The sequence below is a fragment of the Anser anser genome, assembly GCF_964211835.1.
Source record: "Anser anser genome assembly, chromosome: 1".
In the NCBI taxonomy this organism is placed as follows: domain Eukaryota; kingdom Metazoa; phylum Chordata; class Aves; order Anseriformes; family Anatidae; genus Anser; species Anser anser.
Genome location: NC_139720.1, coordinates 36,988,836 through 37,009,376, shown reverse-complemented (window position 1 = coordinate 37,009,376; position 20,541 = coordinate 36,988,836). Strand labels below are relative to the sequence as shown.

The 20,541-nt window shown below is 36.6% G+C and overlaps 1 protein-coding gene across 2 annotated transcripts in view; it reads right to left on the bottom strand.

Annotated features, from left to right (window-relative positions):
• Positions 1–20,541, bottom strand: part of LEMD3 (LEM domain containing 3) — a 48,914-nt gene that overhangs the window by 7,030 nt on the left and 21,343 nt on the right. Inside the window, exons 3-10 of one of the 2 annotated variants that reach the window (XM_083844434.1) lie at positions 20,161–20,227; positions 13,097–13,164; positions 11,155–11,234; positions 10,930–11,078; positions 9,072–9,173; positions 8,077–8,179; positions 7,680–7,858; positions 817–898 (exon numbers count right to left, since the gene is read on the bottom strand). In XM_083844434.1, the coding sequence (XP_083700560.1) occupies positions 817–898; positions 7,680–7,858; positions 8,077–8,179; positions 9,072–9,173; positions 10,930–11,078; positions 11,155–11,234; positions 13,097–13,164; positions 20,161–20,227 (830 nt within the window). The remainder of the gene's footprint in view (positions 1–816; positions 899–7,679; positions 7,859–8,076; positions 8,180–9,071; positions 9,174–10,929; positions 11,079–11,154; positions 11,235–13,096; positions 13,165–20,160; positions 20,228–20,541) is intronic. The other variant, XM_083844435.1, reaches the window with a different exon arrangement.

Sequence of the window (20,541 nt, the reverse complement as noted above, 5' to 3'; positions counted from 1 at the left end):
AATTTGCCTCAAAACACCTACAAGTTCGGTCCTATTCACCCTACTGCAAGCTTGAATCTATGAAAGAAGCAACAGCTGGGGTTTCTGCCCATAACAGTCATAAAGCCTTAAAGCCACTGAAAACAGTTTTTAGAGTAGTTCTCTAAGATAGAGATAACAAGATCCTCAACTAAATTAACTAACAGCTTTTCAATTAATAAGGCAAGAAGCTAAAATAATTAAGCATGTCTAGAAACAGAAATGAAACAGACCGGAAGATGTATATCTGAAGTTAGCAATCACTTGTGTCTCTGCTGGTTTTTTCCTACCTCCTATTAATCCCTATTCTTATTGATAGCTTTTGTTTTGTGTTCAGCTTCTCATACTCCTCAGTCTCAATTAGCATGTTATTTTTACTCTGTAAGGCAGCGTAGCATCCTCTTTTCTCCATTATGTAATCATATCAGGGAATAAATTACTTCAGAGATTTCTGGAGTCCCTGCCCTGGACAAACCAGATTTCAAAGACCAAAAAGGTGTAGCTGGCATAACCAACGTGTTAGTGCCCTAAATGTCAGACCCCAACTCCTAACATGATCTAGTCCACAGCCAGTGAGGATATAACATCACAGAAGGTGAAGCTTTAAAAGGCTACAATTACTTATTCTACCTTAACTCTTGGCACATGAAGCAAAGTTTGTTACTCATTCAAATACACTATATGCTTACACTTCTTTCAAAGTATGCATGTTTACTCTTCTTCCAAACCCCTCTCAGAGAACAAAAGTAGACACTTCCAAATCAATACAAAAATAGTGAGATTTTTTTTTTAACTTACATAACTGGGTCGAACATATTGCGAATCTTTAGACATGGTGTCAAGCTGTTTGGCGGAGAATTTCTTCTATCTAGATGAAATGCTATAAGATAAACAAATTTAATAGGTATTATGGAAGTCAATAAATACATCTAGCTAACCATTTGATACATTAAAAACAGAAAGGTATTACTCAAATTAATACTTTCATCCACATATGAAAAACCTTCAAGCAAATAAGTCTCCCAAGTCTTCTACCACACTGACAAAAGTGGATCATACCCAGTAATTGATTTTTTTTTTATATATTTATAACTTCTAGATTTAAAGAGATAATGCGTTCACTTATGTTTGGGCCATAGTAAATGGAAGGAATGGAAGGTATTTTAAATACTATGCAGTTGAAAAAAAGCGTTGGCATTGTGTCTATGTGAAAAGATGGATATTCTTAACATCTGGAGCAAATCTTTGGAGCTGCAGGTTAACCAGTTTTAAATACCTAATAAATTTTCATTTCTTCCACTTCCGGGGCAGTCTACTGTCCACTGGTCTAAGAGACAGGGAGATGCTTAGATGGATGTTTCATTGTATCTGTGTTTCAGTAACAACTGTCAAGTACCCCCTCTACAAGGATGGAGCTTGCATAACCCTAGATACTACACGCATGTTGAGAAACTTGAAAAAACACGAAATGAAACGCAGCAGAAGACACGACAGATGCAAGAAAAATGGAAATTAAAAGTAACAGCAGAGTAACTCTTTCAAAGCTGAACAGTCCCATGAAATATCTAAGCTTCTAAAATGAATACTATCTTCTTTCTAAAGTTCTCAAGTTCTCCCTCTGGGAGTCACAACAGAAGATTGCATCATAAGAAAAGGAATACAGGACCCTTCAGATTCAAATAAGGTACTTCCATGCCATGAGAAGGCCCAACAAAGCGCATAACCTGGTGAAACAACTTTCAAGGCTTGAAGGAAGTTTTACTTTGAAGATTTGGAGGTGAGTAGATGGAAGAGTTTAAACATAAGACTACAAATCTCAACAAGACGTAATGATGCACCAAGCTGAGGCTAACGCTTCTCCTTTTTCAGTCCCTACTTTGTTGAAGTTTGACAGATTCTTCTTACTGCTGACCTTTAAAAACGAAATCTTGGAAGTATACCCAACATATATGAACACCACTGCTCTTCCGTAATCCACCAAAAAACACCTATTGTCAGTCACACAGAAGATACTGCATGTGAAAGGCAAGCACTAACCATGAGAAAGTTCACTGCCTGAAGATACAGCATAGATGACTTAGTTCTTACATAAATTTAAGGCAAAAAAAATAATAAAAAAACAAACCCCGAACATACAGTTACCAACTAGAAGTTAGAAAATGTGGGCTCTGAATCTAACCTTAACCTCCACAAATAACTAGAAATGCTCTAATAAGAGGATATACACACATTATCCAAGTCACCAACACCTACAATTGTCCAGTTTTTCTTGGGAATGTTTTTCTAAATATGCTGGTGACATTGCATCTATCTTTGAGCTGCCTATAGCTTAAGGACAAGTCCTTTTTTCAATAGCACATGGTTTTGTAAAGTTTTTTGCCCTTGATTAAAAATTGTATGTAGGGTATACAATAAAAACTTTACAGAACTAAGCAACATTGAAAAATAGATGGACTTACCTTACTCAGGTAGGTCGGCTCCAGCAGATCAAGGGAAGGTGAAATGTCACCAGCATATTGTACACTGGGGCACCACACCACACTGGAGAAGGTGATCTGGGGTAGCCTAGTCATGGACCTGGACCTGAAAAGGCGTGGGGTTGAGGAAATTATGTGCTGATTGTTAATAGCTAGGTTTATTCAGCACATCCTTTTAATCCAATGATAAAGAATGGTGAGATTATCTGCAGAGACCCTTGGCACACAGGACCAACATTTCTGCGAAGTTGTTTTTGAACTCCAAAAAAACCACTGTAATTTAAGAAGGCAGCTAAGCTATGCAAAAATAGCCAAAAAAAATTTGTGTTTTAATGTAGATACCTATAAAACCAAGCTCTACCAGCTCCAATTTCTGATCATCTTCCAAACAAAAGCCCATGAGGATCTCAGGTGCTTACAAAAAGCTCCATCTATGTTGCATGGAAAAAATAACTACAGAAATCACTGATACGCAAAATAATTGCTACCATAGTAATAGGCATTAAAACATATACCAGAAATCCCAGAAATCAGACTGAAATGGGAGGCAAAACAAAGAAACGGGCAAAGTACTGTACCTATGTAGCAAAATTCAAAATAGCGTAGTAAACAGATAAGCAGTGAAATTCAAGAGATGTCTGTAACAATTAATTCTACTCCCTCCCCACAAAAGAGCAAGTTTCAGTTACTAGGTGACAAAACTATTCTGATCACAGTACTAATTATTTAAAAATTTACACTGGCATGGAACATACAAAATATTCTCACAACAGAGTTCCTCCGAGTAAGAGCATATGCAAGCATTCTTGCAGGACAACAGTCTAAGCTAAATCATAACTCAGCATCTCATCTGTTGTTTCTTTTCTTGAATAGGTCTCAGCAGTTAAGATTACAAGCTGAGGGTGAAAAGGTGGATATGGAAAGGAAAATAAACAATTTTATACAGTAAACTAGTGACAAGAAAACATTTAGGACTTCCATAAATTCTTCTTCAGGACTAGCAAGAACCTTCAAGAGAAGCAAGGAACTTTGAGTCTCAATCATAATATGCTTTGTTTTATGACCTTAAACTGAAGGTGACCAGTATCATGGGCGTTCAGACAGCAGCCACTAATGGTGACCACTGTCAACAAGCCCTGTACCACTGTGACTGGAATATGTCTATGATGGAAGAAGGGGCAATTGCACAGACTTCAAAACGAACACCTAAGAAAATGTGGTACAGCTTGCTCTACCTCTTGATTCGCTAGTCTATTATTGCAAAAAAGATTCCCTGTCATCTCCACCACGACTTATAAAACAGCCCAACAGATCTTTAGACGTGGATTTGATGCACATAAGATTGAAGACTTTCACAAGATGCAGATAAATACATTTGTGAGAAACAGATTTATTCACTTTAAGTCCCAGATCACTTATTTATGAAATAGTAACCCTTCTTATCAAAGTCAAGAGAAAAAAGATAAAATGCTTAGCTGAATGCACTCAAGTTATGCACTTTCACACAACACACAAGGTTCTTCATTAGAGAGAAAAGATATTGACGTTGAAGTATTACTACTAAACGTTGTTAAGAAAGGACAATGTGGCTGATGAGGTTTAATTCAGCTAAGTTCAGCTACAGAAAACTAACGTGGGAAGGATACAGCATTCTCCCTCAAGTATATTTTCCACAATTTTCTTGCAGTAAAGAGAGCCTTTTCAACACGGAGAAAGGATTGTATGCTCACAAGTGGGGGAGGAGGGCTATAGTTCACTCAAGGTAACAGATTATCTTGCATTCTGCAGGATGAAATATCACCCTAGATGTGGTAACCCAGGGTGAATCCAGAGGTTCAGAGAACCTTATCTCGTCTCCAGAGCTGTAAAGCAACTTTAGCTATCACTGTTAGTTTAGCTACTTTGCAGCTCACCCTACATATTTTTCCTTAGAGCTTCTGTCATTGAAGACATGCTTCTTTCAAAAGCAAATTCAACACTAAAAATATTTCTTTCACTGCTCTAATTAAACTATACTTAAGCATGAACAAGATTATTTTTGAATTGACAATTACCCTGTACATTTTTTTCAGAATACTGCTCATATTTGTCCATCTTACAGTGAGTTTACCTACCCATTCTTCTTTTGACAAGTATGTCAACCACACCAGTAGATGGTATCTCACAGTAAGATCACCATCACCAGACAGACTGGAAAAAACAAAACACAAGCTATCGCTTGTGAAAGTGCAGGCTGCACCCTGAAGGACTGAACAAAATGCAACATCACTTGAACTCTGGATGCTAACACAGATACAGCAGAGCCTAGATCCTCACACATGCTACAGGTCCCATACTTAAAATGCACGGCATCATACATCAATAACCCAGCACACGTTGACAGGTCAATAGGCTTTCTTCTTCAATTGCACATACTCTTAAGTATTGTGTTCTCCTACAGACCTGTACCAGGTCACAAGGTTTTTTTTTTGTTTGTATGGTTTTTTTTAACTGTGATGCTAACTAGGTACTAAGATGCACAGAAACCAAAAAACTTTGCTCCTTCAGCAACTCCCAGGCTCTTCTGTTATTGCCAAAGTATACAATTTCAACTCTTCAAAGGCTGAACTACAAATGTAACAAGGACTAGGAAAATAGCTGTTGAAAGAATTGAAACAGGATAGCACTTAACATATCCTATGCAGCAGTAAAAGCAAAGAAGGAACCTATCAAATATGTATTCTAGCTAAAAGCCACAGCTGACAGGTAAAACTATTCTGTCTACGTCTACAGTATGTGGCAGTAGGTATTAGATGGTCAGATTCATATGATACCTAACACTAGCTACTATAGTAGCTTTCTAAGACATTTTGAAAGCTACAACTCTGTTGGAGTCTTGAATTAATATTTCATGTAGCAAAGCAGCACCTGGGCTATCACAACTGAGAAGTCTTCCACATGAAGGAAAATCCAGGCTGATTTCTGATACAGGACAGAATTTTATGAAGTGATTTATATCTCAATCACACATGACAAGGAAAGTTGAGAGCGCAAATGAGTAGTAAATGAAAAATTCCAGAACTGGAGCATCATGGTTCACAGCCTGTATTGATGAATACACAACATAAAATATTCGGCACTGCAATATACATAACTTGCAGACACTATTCATTTTAAATGTCTGAAAATTAATCATGACAGTATTACAGAGATGGAACAGAAACAGCTGTAAACATCCACCACTTCTGCACTGTACCTAAAACACTCACATATCCCTGATAGACAACGTCCTGGAAAAAAAAAAAAAGCTCAGCAACTCTCATAAAAAGTTACTACTAGCTTCTTACTAAAATTTTGAAAAACTGAAATGAGTGATATAGTCACAGCAGAACGCTATGCTATTATTATTTCAAGACAGTGACTGCAAAACCTCAAGCCTGTAGTATTATTTACAAGGTTAAAAAAACCAGCTCGTTTCCAATGAATGATTAAAAATGAGAAATATAAAGCTAAAAACAATGGCATAACTTTGATATTTAATCATATCCCAACATAACATTTTGCAGAGAAGCAAGAAACTCAGACCCTCATCAAATAACACTTCAAGTATTTGCAAATGTCTCAAAAAATATTTGCTGGCTTTGATGGGAAAGAATTGCTTGGTTTTGCTTTGAACATACAAAAAGCAAAACTTAAGACCCAAGGGATGAAAGCATACACGTAACATATGGACATGTACAAATGCCCTGGGACAAAACTGAAATGTTAGCAGTCCTTTTATTCAGGCAATCAGGTCTGCTTCAGTATAACTGTTCCAGGCCACAAAGAAGCTCCTTCTGTCTGGAAAGGCACTAATTACATTTGAAGAGGTCACTCTAAACTATACCCTCTTTTATAGGGAACAATAAAAATATTGTTTCTTACGAATAGAAATGTATACCAATAAAAACAAAAAGACTTAAGCTGGTTACTATATGCATTAGTTAAACCAAGATCAAAATTAGCATGCTCCAGAAGAGCATAAAACTAGAGTGTAACTGCTTGTCAGTAGGAATTCTGCTTAAGTGCCCAAAAAGGGCAAGAAGTCTGTTTGTTGTTTTTAACAAAGCTTCTTTCAACATCTAGTTCAATGTCATAGAAGTAACGCACGATCCAACCTTGGTAACATCCAATTAACAACGTAAGTTGAACTAAAAACTGTAGAAGCAGCAGCTCCTCCTTCCCTTGCCATCAAAATAAGCCACCAAATTTATAAACTAGGATTCCGCACAGAGCTTACAACAGTCACACTGATGGAAGAATACAGAGTTCAAGAAGAACATAATATGCAAGACAAATTCTTTTACTCTCAAGATTTAAACAATTGGCAAAGATTTCACTTCAAACATTTAACTTCCCCACTCAGATTTTGATAGAAACAATCATTCTTTTATGTTGCAACCCAAATTCAAGACTTCTGGCTTAAGTTTTCCGTTGACTAAAGCTTAACATGAAAAAAAAGAACGAACTATGAAAAGATGACCACGGCAGACAAATGCAGCTCACTGGATTCTTGCCACTTGGCTCCATGATAAAGTTTAAGTGACAGACCATCACGAAATTCATGACAGCCTCCTCTAATAAAGAGAGTGCTTTTTTGTGCCAAAGAGCTTGAAGTATGAATGCAGAATAAGGAGAACCAGAACACTGCTAGGAGATGCTCAAAATCTACAATCTGCTGATTGAGAAGTCTTATATTTTGAAAGGGAATCTACTGGGATATGTACACTGCTCTTCCTCCAAACTTTGTCTTAAGGCACTTGACCGATAACTAAATGGGAGGAAATTCTGGTCTAAAAGCTCTGATTTACCTACTGTCAGATAAAAATGATTACATAATTTCCAATGAGCATAAGGGATGTCAAAATTCAGCCAATTAAAAGAAAGGACTTGGGTGGGTTTTTGTTTGTTTTTTAATTCATGGAAAGGAACAAGGAACTCATTTTGCCTGTGTACCCTTAGTTGTAGTAGAAAAGCTTATTTTGCTTGAAAACAAGGCAGACGATGAATGCACATAACAAGTAAATCTACTGAATGAGATGACAGAAAAATGGTACAGTTCATAACGATAGCTGAAGTTATGAGAGAAAATGTCTTCCATTCTCAAGTGACAAAATACCTCTTAGAAGTTAGAAGCAGAAATTAAAACAATTATATTTGCAATACCTTGGCCTTGCCACACTTTTGATGGTATTACTAAGATTTTGTCGCATGGTACAGAAGGTTGCATCCATTTCCATACCAAGAACTCAGCATCACCTATTCTTTGTGTCTCCGTGTGAATTCTAGATTCATTTGCTGCAAGAAAGTCAACTGCTCTATTCCAGACTTTCTTCATTTTCCTCCTTAAAAAATGAAGAAAGAATTACAATGTTAGCATTATAGCAACCTGCACAGCTGACATCCATCACTTAAAAGAAAACCAGTGTTTTTTCCCCAGATGTATACAAGAACATTACACCATGTAACCTACTAACATTAAATTAATTGACCAATTTGGTTTTTACTAAGTTATATGCTTTATCCCATGCAATAAAATTCAGTATGTATAGCGGGTACATACCTTTCCTGAGATGGTATTAGAGAATCACGCACATGTAAAACAGGCATATAAGGCTGCAAGTCTTTATTTTCAGAACATGCCTCACTGTGACTTCTTAGAACATCTGAGAACACCATAAGAAAAACATATAACTATGTAGTTTATACAAAGAAAAATATCAATTGTGACTATGAACAGCTACTCCAAAGCCCCCTTCCAAATTTCAGTAATTTATAGTTTTGAAGCATTTTTACACCTAACCATGCTGAAGGCAAATCAAGAAAACTACCCACACATCCAATGCCTCCATGTACCCCCAAAAGAACTTTGGAACACAGGAAAAACAGTTCTTACAGTTATTCGATTGCTACTTTTAATTGCTAACAAAGACAGCCACCTTTGGAAATCAAGTGCTTTCCCCCTACCCCAACAAAACTTGACTGACAAAAAAAGTATGAAAACGTTAAAGCAAGAAAACAGCTCTACTACCTCTGTATTTATGATGACTGTCATAGCTGAAAGTAGTACAACAATTTAAGTAAAAATACATCCCCCAAAATAGCACTAAAAGCTATGAACACAAACTACTAAAACCACTGTAGTTTGAAGTGGAAAGGCAGAATATCAGAATTCAACCATGCGTTCTGTTTTAGCAACATTTTTAGGCGTTGGTGTTTTGCATAGAGATTGCTTCCTGTATCTGTTTTGTCTTTCAGCATTGTCGCCGCATCTAGTCAACACACATCACATTTGTAGTTCTTTCAATATAGATAAAATACTGCCATGCCAACATGGATTTATTATAGCTATTACTTAGATTTAAATCTCCATAAGAAAAACTTTGATTAGGTTTAATGCACGATGTATAAAAAACCACAAAGCAGGCATTTTTCCAAGAGCTGCCACAGCATGATGACAACTGAACAGGCAGAAAACCCAATTGATTGAATTAAGGCAAGTACTTTGAAAGCTTATACAGTGCTGATACATCACATAAGAGAATAAAGAAGCCATACCTATGATTTTTACCACCATATCATACATCTGCCTTGTTTCCTCTTCCTCTTTTGCCCAACGATATTTCATGTAGTGCAAGACTCCCCAAACCATTGCTACACCTGCATTAAGATGTAAAACACTCTTTAAACAGTATTAGAACATCAGTTATTTAACAAATTTTACACCACATATTTCGAAGGTCGGTTGAACTAGCTAGCATTTTAAATTCAAAATTCAAAGCTAGTGATGCATACTGTACTTGCTGTCAGTATTTTTATATTTTACTAGCATAGCAACACCAACTCAACCTTTGAAGAGCAGCTACCTTTACGAAAATGTTTAATTATTTTAACAATAGCCTGGCATCCAACTGGCATTACTGGGGTTTGAAATTTAACCTGTTTGTGATGAAAAGCACTAAAATAATTACTTTGGAAAAATTCAAAATCATATTAAAAGTTGTATAAATTCACAATTCAGAACATGTTAAGATTTAAAAATGCATAATATTCACTAACTTAAGGACAAGTCACATGCTTTATTTATACAGGTCAAAACTAATTAATTTGGACTGCTTCAGTTCAGCTACAAATTTGTATTTCTTGCAATGATAAATGTTCCTTTTCTATTAGTTTAAAGATTATTCCCCAAAAAGGACAATCTAGTTAAGAAGGCCAACAGCATAAGCTTAAAATCAAAATCTTATTTCTTGCATCTCAAACTGAGGGCACCATTCACCCATGGTTTCAAGCAAAAAATACCTACACAAACAAATTGTAGCTGCATAGTTTGCTTCATTCCCCAGTGATCACACAGCAGTGTTAACTGACAGCTAAAAAGAGACTGAGGGACATCATCACTTTAGGCCAAAACGGCTATTAATTAATGAAAATAGATCCAGCTTTTACACAATGCTCCATTTCTGGAAAGGTACTTCATATTCATCTCAAATACAGATGAGAAAGTTGGAACACTGAGCTATTTGCTCAGCATGACTGATGAGACTGGTGGTTGACTCAGATACTAAGTTTTGTCTCCACATTCCAGTGCAGCTCGTACCCACTATTATCAGGAAGATAGACATTTGGGTCAGCTTGCCTTCAATTATTTTGGTTTGTCAGAAGGCTAGTGAAGGGGGTCTTCTATTTTTAACTACGAGGTCGTTAAAATACTGGAATAAATGATCCCCTGAATATTCAACACGTACATGAGATCAGTTCTGCATCTTCAGTGTTTCTAACTGGCCACACAGAAATGACTGAAGTGCTTATGCTCAGCTGGACCACATCATTATCCTGAATCATTTTGAATATAGCCAAGAACTAAATACACTTGAAACTACTTGAAACTGAACTAGAGAACTATCACAGATTAAATGAGGAAGTCTTAGTGAAGGATTAAATACCTTTTCTACAACAGAGACATACAGGTAAGAATTTTTGGAGACAACCAAGTAATTCAACTTTTCCTAGAAGAAGAAACGTAGCTACAGAGAAAACGATTTTTCTCAAGTTCACAAAACAACAGTGAAATAGCCTCAAAATTAAGGCCATCACATCTTTTTCCTGAGCTGTCTTTTTCCTCCCCCAAAATCCATTCAATTTGAATTTTTTTAAATGCAAACGATACTGCTTTGGCAGGAAAAGGCCAAAGTTCCCAGAGAAGGGATTGGTTCAGCTGACTACAGTGAAAGATGATAGCAAGTAATGTGAAAATATAGTGGTATGAAAGTGCAAAACAGACTGTGTTGTAACCAGGATAGTGACAGAAGCTCTAAGTCGTATGGCTGAATAAGAATTTCCAGTAAACATGCTACTCTTTCCACCATGAATATACACAAGTTATAACAAAAAGGTGATTGTTTAAACAACTTACCCAAGAGCAATATTGATAATCTATGAGTTACATTAATAAACGCACGGCGAAAACGACACCTGAAAGACATCTTTGGACTAGTGGATTCCAGGTACTTCACATCTGTCGCATTAATGACATCCATCTCATTAGGGTCACTGCCAATACACCTGTTAAAAAATATATGGCATTTACAAAAGAGGACACGGTCTGTCAGAACACACTTTTACAATAAAGACCACTTACTTTATGCCAACATCTTCCCCACTATTCAAGATCCATTGTAGTGCTGTGTTAAGTACACTTTCATATTCTGGATCTAAATTCTGTCAAAAGACAAACATTAGTGAGTAATTCTCTAAATAACCAGAAAGTTACCATGCCACAATAAAATACAGATACTGCACAGATTAGTAGTCAAACCTGTGTGGCTTTGATCTTGAAGCTTCAGTTTTTGCATAACTGTTCAATAGGCAAAGCAAATCCATACATGCTAGGAGCAGCTATGGGACTTACTAATATTCTTCAAATTAAGGACTATATGAAAACTCTAGTCATGATCACACTTTAAGAATTCTAACCTACAGAGGAAGACTAACATACAGAGGAAAAATATCCAGCCACTAGGCGGTGCTCATTGAAAATCTATTTCAGGAATAAAACTCAAACTAGACATAAACTTAGCTGAAAATAGCTCCTAAAAAATCAGCTGAGCTAATTTTTTAAATGATTTTCCTCAAGCTTCTTAACTGGCATTTTCAAATAATCTTATGTTTGTAGCTCAAGAACTGATATCACTACATAGGAATTTACATATTTAACTGCTATCAGTTATCACAGGAGAACATTCACTGCAACCTGAGCAGCGCCTCCAGAGTTCACCTTACATCCTTTTGTATAAAAAGGAAAGCAAAATAAGGTTACTGTATTTGAACTGAAGCTGTCCAGAAAGGTTTTATCTCCATCTTAATTTTTAATGAGGCTCAAAGGAAAGTCCTTAAGAAAAAAAATAGGAACAGCTAACTTATTTTCACTTTGAGAAAAAAAAAAAGTTCTATCACCAAACACTGAAATTCTGCAAAAAATAATTGCATTTATACTCCCAAAATTAGGAACTGCAGAGTTAAATACGGTTTTGTATGAAGTGACAAATTTTCAAGTGACAGATTTTCATATGAAATTTGAATTTATAACAATTTTTTTTTAGCTCTGATAACTGGTATTGGTCTTGCCTATTGTGTTATCTGGCATCAACCTATTTTTTTCGTGTATTCCCAGAATGCACTGTTATTTTTAACAGATATAGAACATCATTGCCAATCCATAACTATAATCTGAAATAAACCAGTTTTAGCAGCTTCTTTGGGAAACTCTTAACATCGCTTCCTTTTTGTTTACTACGTAAATGCTTGCCAAAATGCAGTATTTTTGTACATTTGTATATTAAAAGTCTTATCAGCTTAACTTCCTCCCCCAAAACATGCAAGTGGCTTCCTACTGAAGGGTAGTCTAATGCAGGCTAAAATAAACTCTACAGCTACTAAGAAAAGACAAGAAATCATCTTTTATTTAGGGAGGAGGGAGGCAGGGCAGAGATATCCTAATATTGCAGGCCTACCAAATTACCATAAAGGCCCTTCTGGACCGTTTCTATTTACGGAAACGAGTGGTGTCCCATACAGCTGCTGCCTGTCAGGATCACTGCAGACCCGTGCTTCAGCCTCTTCTCCCAAAGAAAAGACAGTATCTTTTCCTACTAAGAGCTGAAAAATTGTCTCAAAATATTGCATACCAATTCCTGGAGAAGCTTCTAGAAATTTGAGTTTCATAAATTTTTTTTGTTGGTCAACAATCTCCATCAAATGACGTTATACCCTGGTGTTTTAACTAAAGGGGGAAAACAACCTTCATGACACTGAAGCACTGTACCTACACTTGCATTGCAATTAAGCCAGTTTTTCTGTTTCCCTTCCCTTTTCCACAAAATCTTCGTATCTCACAGAGTAAAAAATGGTAAGTAGCATGTATTAAAGAAGTCAATTATAAACATTTCTGAATAACACTTGACTTAGTATTGAATGTCAGTCACTACATTAAAGTGAAACTACACTAATACGAAACCAGACAGTAAAATTTTAAGTTATACAACTCTTAGATATAACCAATGAAAAATACTGCAATTGCTTACTTTTAAATATGCAGCTGCCTCCTGGACGGTAAGGTTCCTTTGAATAGAGCTTCCACATTCATGTTCCCCTGGTAAAAATAAAATTGTTTATTTTGATCACCTTATTTCTGCACTCTATAGAATAAAATCACCTAACACAAGCTAAAGGTTAATGTAATCTACACAAGCAGTAATAGCTAAATAATTCTTTAAAAATATATGGAAAAAACTCAGAACGAAGTGCACCCCCCCCAATGAAAAAAAGATTGTCACAGCTAATAACGTATACAAATAACATCAATACAAATTCATGTGATCAGAAAATATACATCAATATTTACACTGAAATTAGAACAAAAGATTGTATGAAGAACAATCAAAAGAATTAAAAAGTCGCTATACCCTGACTCAACTTCTTCCAAGTAATTTCCATTTACTTTGAAACATGTATTAGCTACTAAACCAAGTTAGTTCTAGTTCTATCATATCCACAGCAGTATTTCCAGCACTATAAATTTACCACATTTCAGTTTGCTCCAAGTTACCACAGTAATTCATCGCCTTCCTGAACATAAGTATTTCACCTAAGTATTTCAGAAAGTCTGCAGAGGCAGTCAAGAAATAAGGCACAGTCAATCTTCACAGCCACATGCCATCTTCTTCCTGATTTACTTTTACTTAACTGAAGGCATCCGATTTATGCAAAAAAAAAATCTGGTGACAGTCATGCCAACCTAAAGTCACACAGAAAAGGCGAAGGTCTAACACCCGTTTTATCTAACACTAGGCTGGTAGTTCTGAAAAACTGTCAGAGAATGGCAAATCCTTTTTTTCTTGACCTCTAAAAAAATTCTTACTGCCTGTTCCTGCAATTTTACTGTGCTGAAACAATAGAAATGAAAGCCAGCCTGTCACTGAGTCAGGGTTAGGCCTACCTTACCTCCCTGATTCCATACCAAATGATCATTCCCAGCACTACAGCAATGCTAGGAAAGTTTGTATTTTGTATATGCATGAGTATCTTAAACTTTTGCTTACACTCTTAAAAAGTATTTAAAGTTGAAACTATTCCAGACAGGATTACCCTTTAAATGGAGAACTACAGATATTTACTACCAACACATCCAAGGCAATCTGACAAAATCAGCAAACATTAGCAAGTTATGGGAAAGCATCTTCACTTCTCATTCACCGTAGTGTTCCACAAAAATACATATTTTTTATGAAGCACAAGTCCTTTGCAGACTGCTAAAGTGATGTTCTGTTTAATACACTTTAACAGACAACTGAATTTTGCCTTGCAAGCATATCACCATAGTAGGGATGTGCTTCTACTGCTGGGTTACAGTTTTTAGGAGCGCTCATATGTTCTCTGGCCTAGAACTAAGCTTCCCTGCTTGTGTACATTTTCAATCAAACACTGAGCAGAAGAGACACTATTTTAAAAGTTGTTTCACTTGATAATTAGCACACAACATCTGAGACTTAGTCAAAGCTCCTCAGGTCTACTGTGACAGTAAAACTGCAGAGGTCACTGGTGAATACTGACAGCACCTTTGCAAAAAAAAAACCAACACTAAATTTAGAAGTCAGCACAGGAATTGGAGTTACAGGTTATTCTCATAAGGAATTTAGGTAGGCATTCACAGAATGACACTGGTTTTGTGCTGCATTAACGCTACAACCTGCACATTTACATGTGCCGTCATTTCATGTTTCAAGATTAGCAAATTTGGGAGAACTATACCGTATTCATAGTCTCTGGTATAAACATAGGTTTAGCTCTAGAACAGATGGAGTGACTGCAACAAAACCAAAACGTATCTCTGTAGAAGCCTTACGTATGATCACACCCAGCTTTTAAGTTCTATGACATTGACATGCCTGATACGTACTCATTCATTTACGCTTTCTTTGTGTTTGGTAAGACCTCAAGTCTTGAAGCATGTCAGTCATATTTTGACTTAACAAAACAGCTTGGGGGAGCAGGAGGAAGAAACCCTTCTGCTAAGGAGTTTGGGGTTTTGGGGGGGTTGCCTAGTAAGAATCTAGATAAGTGGGAAAGCCCAAGTATGAATCGAAACAAGAAACAGTAAAAAGGATGATGTTAATACACAGAAAGAAAAAAAAAAGCAATCAAAAGACAAGATTGTGAAAAAAACATTCTTAAAACAAGCTGCAGGATTCATCTTAGATTTTCACTCTTATGAGAACACAGCACTACACCTTACAAGCAGACAAAAGCTCCCTTAGATGCAGACTAGACTATTTTAATAGTTTTAAATTCTAATCTTCTTTGCCTCCTTCCAGGAATTACACTTATGCAGCATGCAGCCAACACACTGACTTCACAGCTTCTCGTCTCATTTTTAAAAAGCCAGCAGACAGTTTCTTCACAGTACTGCTTTTGAATTTTTTTTTCCTGACTATACACCCTCTGAGCAAATTTACCCCTTAAAAATGGTTTTGCTGCTTGAGATCTGACAAAGTTTAAGGCCCATCAGTTCAAATTACTCACACACAATCACAGGGGAAAAAAATAAATAAAAATGTCACTTTCATCCTGCCTCTCACTCCTGATACCAGAAAGCAAATCAGAGTCATGTAGATTGAGTCCTGTACAAAAAGCTGTTGGAGATGCAGTTCTTATTCTAACTCACCTATTGCTGGGAACCATTTAAAGCTTTCTTCTTAGAAACTCATGAATTTGAAAGCCTGCAGAAAGTTAGGCAGTTCACAAGTCAGACAACCTTCAGCTTTACTGCAAACAGCTGGATATTCCTGTATGCCATTTCTGTCGCTCCTTTAGCTAGTACTTCTGCAAATGAAGGCTTATTTCGAATTACTCTGGTGCAACCATTAACCACTTGGCTTGGAAACCCACTTTCCATAGTCTGAGCCAAAAATGTTTCCTAACTGTTCCATTTGAGGCCCTATATCCAGGAACAAAACTGAAGCAGGGCAAAAATCTTCACACAGATCTCCTGCAAGACCTATCTGAGCACTTTCTAAAAGAGCTCCTCTGTTGCCATTCTGCCAAAATGCCTCTTGCAAGCTTAGGGAGCACAGACCTTCCTGCTCAGTGTTTTCCTGGACACGCCACTTCAGTTTCAAGTGCCATCAGAGAATGGTTCCAGTTGCATTTGTACGGAGGTGATGCAAGTAGCACATATCCCAGCAACGATCACAAAATTACCTTTTAGCTTATGTTAATGCCCTTGTGCAAGCCATGTAACTAGGATTCTTCTCTTAGAAATTTTAAGAAGAAGCAATTAAAGCCTCAGCTCTAAAAAGGCATTTGCCTATGCTCAAAATTGCTTTCAGGACAAGAGAGGAAGTGAAATTGTCTTTTCCATACAAAGTAGAATATTTAAAACTGACTTTCATTTGGGCATCTAGTTTAATTGACAAACTGCAGCATGCACAGTTAACAGAAGTATTCAGTTGTAAAATCTTTGCTTTATAATGTAAACCGATCCCTTCAAGTACCAGAACCAAAACAGAGTGGAAAGCTAAGACTTTAAGGAACCCAAGGATTTAACACAGAACTCTAGCTGGTATCTTGAGGCGACACAGTCAACCACTACAAAAAGCAAACAGCTTAGAAAGCAGTTGTTTAGCAGATCGCCTGCTTAGAGGTTAAGCAGCAGGCCACTGAAGTGGGTAGCCAAAAAAAACTAAGAGAAGAATAAATGTTGTGAGAATACCTGATCTCCCAAAGGCAAATTCAACAGTCTAACACTGAGGAGCATCAGAACTTGCTAAATGGTCTTTAAATCACTCCAAAAAAAACCCACAGCAAAACATCAATAACCTGAAGAACTGCAGATTAAGGTGAGTGACAGAACAGAAAGCCTGAGACAGCAATCAGATACAGTAGCTAACACTTGAAATTAACGTTAAGGATCAGATGATGTTTTTTCAGGATTCTCCTCCAGCCACAGGTTTATCGGTAAGCCTTATCACCTACCGAAGTCTAATTCGCCCCACATCTCAAGGACCTCTGCTGTCCTTTAGCACAGAAGAAAGCCATCTGAATCTGACAGAGCACTCTGTGCAGAATGCCAAGCAGAAGCAGCATCTTACTAAGTAAAAATTCTTTGTGTACAAGAAAATAGGGTCATATCTGTAGGTAGCTGCTTTTTGTGGGTACGGGGGTTAGGCTTATTCGTTCTGTGCCCCTGACTGAAAGTGGATGTGACTTATTGAAGACTCACCATGAAAGACAAAAACATCCAGTAATTAGACTTCCCTTAGGCATGTATTAATTTAAATAAAGCACAGATTTTATTTTAGGACAAAGTGTTAGGTACGGAACTATACAAGATCTCCAAAAAGTTGTTTTTAAGAAAGAACATAAACCTCAACCCAGAACTGAATGAGTAGATTCTGCTTCTCCCTGCAGTTTCTTTTGAGGTAGGCATTACTCACCAAAGGCTTGGCAGACTAATAATTCTGAAAACAGGGATGCATTAAGGGCAATCTATTTTTATACAGGATAATTAAATCATTTTACATAATATCAGAGCACCACAGTACAGAATAGGCAGCTCCAGTTGGAACATAGCATATTAAGTCACATAAAAAAATAATTGTTACCCTGACTTTTTCTTCCCTCAAACAACTTTTGTGTTTCATCTTTTATATGAAAAGCCCCATCATTTGCTCTCCAATTGAAGTTGACAAGGCAAGAAACTACCTCAATAAAAATTTAAGAAGCCTAATTAAACAAAGAGGGCTACAAACCAAATTCTGAACTGGCCTTCTTCATGGTAATCCAGGACACTGAATAAAGCCTAACAGAAGATACTAATGCAAGTTTCCATCCCTCTTTTCTAATACTAATAGTTATAACATGAACAAGTGATTCATAGCCAAGTACAAAACGAGGGAAACCTTTCCAAGTATGTGACAGAGAGACCTGAAGAGAAGCACTTTAGTAAAACTATATTCCCCTACTCCTCTATTCTGCAGTGCTGCACTACGCACAAGATCAACACTCTTAAACCCTGCATCTCTCTGGCAGCCTTCTTTGTTTTATGACTTTTAAGCAGCTTCCACCTATTGCGCCAGGTCTACATCAATGCAGGACTGAAAGATGGATGGCAGGCTCCTTTCTCTGATACCTTAATGATACCTGGCACTGAGGATAATTTATTGATACTCAGACAGAAGTCAAGTCATTCTTCAGACTGTGCGAAAGCTACTCTGCTGAGCAACCAGGTAATCTTACAATATGGTTTCAATCTGGGGGATCATCTCACCAGAAGGCATGGTTATATTTTTTGAAGGTAAGTGTTAGAGATTCTCCTGGCCAGGAATAGACTAACAGGGACTAATGCATCTTTGAGACCTAGGGAAGAAAGCAGTCAATCATCTCGAAGCATATAAACTCTTTTTTGTAAGACAGACACGTGTATTTATGTATATTTAAATAGATGTACAGCCCCATAAATAAATTCCAGCTAATGAAGAAAATTCACTGTCCTTCACAGACATGAGAAATGTCAAACCTTCAAAATGTCAAACCTGTCAAACCCATGCCAAACCTTTTTATCCAAGCAAATACATCATCTACTGTATAGCCACTGGAGGGCCAGATAACACTGAGGAAAGGGAAAGCTGTTATGTTCTCTCTTCAAGAGGAAAGAAAGTAGCATAATTCAGTACTTCCACTTCACACAACTCAGTGCTTTACTGCACACAGCTGTAGGTCTCATGTGATGTTCCTGCACACCGCAGATTAGCTATGATAAATGATTAGCTAAGAAAAAAATCTTTTGGCCCCAATGACTTATAGCACAGAATTAATTACCACCATCTATTAAGTATGAAATAGTTGGATATAAAAAGATACCAAGACATAATTGAACAGTGAAAGATCAAACACTGCAAGGCACACACAGTCAGAAAGCTACAAGTTTAAAACTAAAGAAAATACTATTTTGCACACATTCGGGTAAAACATTCTAACACTACTTTGGGTTAAAGCAAAATGTAAACAAGGAGAAATTTGTGGATTTTGTCCAAACATCTATTTTATTCACCACAGATATTGTAAATACTCTGGAAACAAACACTTCTGCAGGAAGATTACTCATGCAATTTAAATTACAGAGCTGCTCAAAAGTTATAGATTTCCTATGTAGTCCTAGGCATATCAAATCATCAGCCTCATATCTGGGACAGCTGTTTCCACACTTTCACCCTTTGAGAAAGGTCTGTAGCACCTGATAATAGCGGATGCATAGAAAAGCCTTCTGAGTGACACTTGCTGTTGCTAAACTAATAGGTGGCACAAAGAACAGTAAGACTTAAAACCACACTGAACCACTGCCTTGTAAACGCTATATGGATTAAATAAGCAGAGATGAGAAATAAATGGCTTAGTAAGCATGAAATAGATCCTGCTGTAACCCCATATTCACCAGATGTCAAAGCTATAAATCCAGTCTTAACTTTACCATTTCCCTACTGTGATGAGTAAATATATATGCAATTTAAAGCCGTGTTAATTATGACATTAGGCAAAAGCAAAACAGCTTTACTTTGAATACTCAGTAATTAATATTATGCCTAAACACCATCTCTAACACATTACTATATAGAGAACTTTGCATTAGTATATAATTAGTTTGGTTAAATTGCACTAATCTGTCTAACAAGGCAATCTTGTTTAACCACTACTGTTCATTGCATTAAACTTTTTTTTATTGTTGCAAAATAATATTTCAAGCATTTTTCCACTAGAATGAAATAACTACCTTTAAAAGACATACATACTCCTCATGACATACAGCAAATTTAAATCTTTTACTAACATCAGTTTAATAAAGCATTAAGACAAATCAAAAACCTTGAGATCAAAACACGCAGCCTATACCGTTAACTCAAAAATGTTGCAATGAAAGATGCTACAATGATGAAAAGGACACTGTAAGTAAAATAAGATTTCTGGTTTCCTGAAATGGAACTCTTAATGGTTATCAGGGCCCCAGAATATACCAATTGTTACAAATCACTATCGGAGCATAGACTTCTCTGTACCTGTTACAATAACACTTAGTCACAATAATTTTTGTTACCTGCTACTTGTGCCAATTTATCATGAAGTGCATATAAGCTGTTCATCATGGGACTTATTTTATCTTCCTAGAATTAGAAAAAAATATTAACATTAGAATAAGCGTTACTAGAGACGCATTTTCTTCTACTTCAAATTTTTTTTTATAAATCATCATGATCTTTTTTTTTAATATATATACACACACAAGTGGAAAGCTATAATGTTTTACACATCAACAATGATGTAAACAATAGACTCTGAATCAAAGCATTTATTTACAATACAGGTATTTCAGATCCTGACAAGCTGAACTAGATTGCAGCCCAGGCTCCATTGGATCTCCTAGTTGAAACTGACAGCTCAGAAGGTTATTTACTATTTTTTGTTTTTTGAAAGCTGC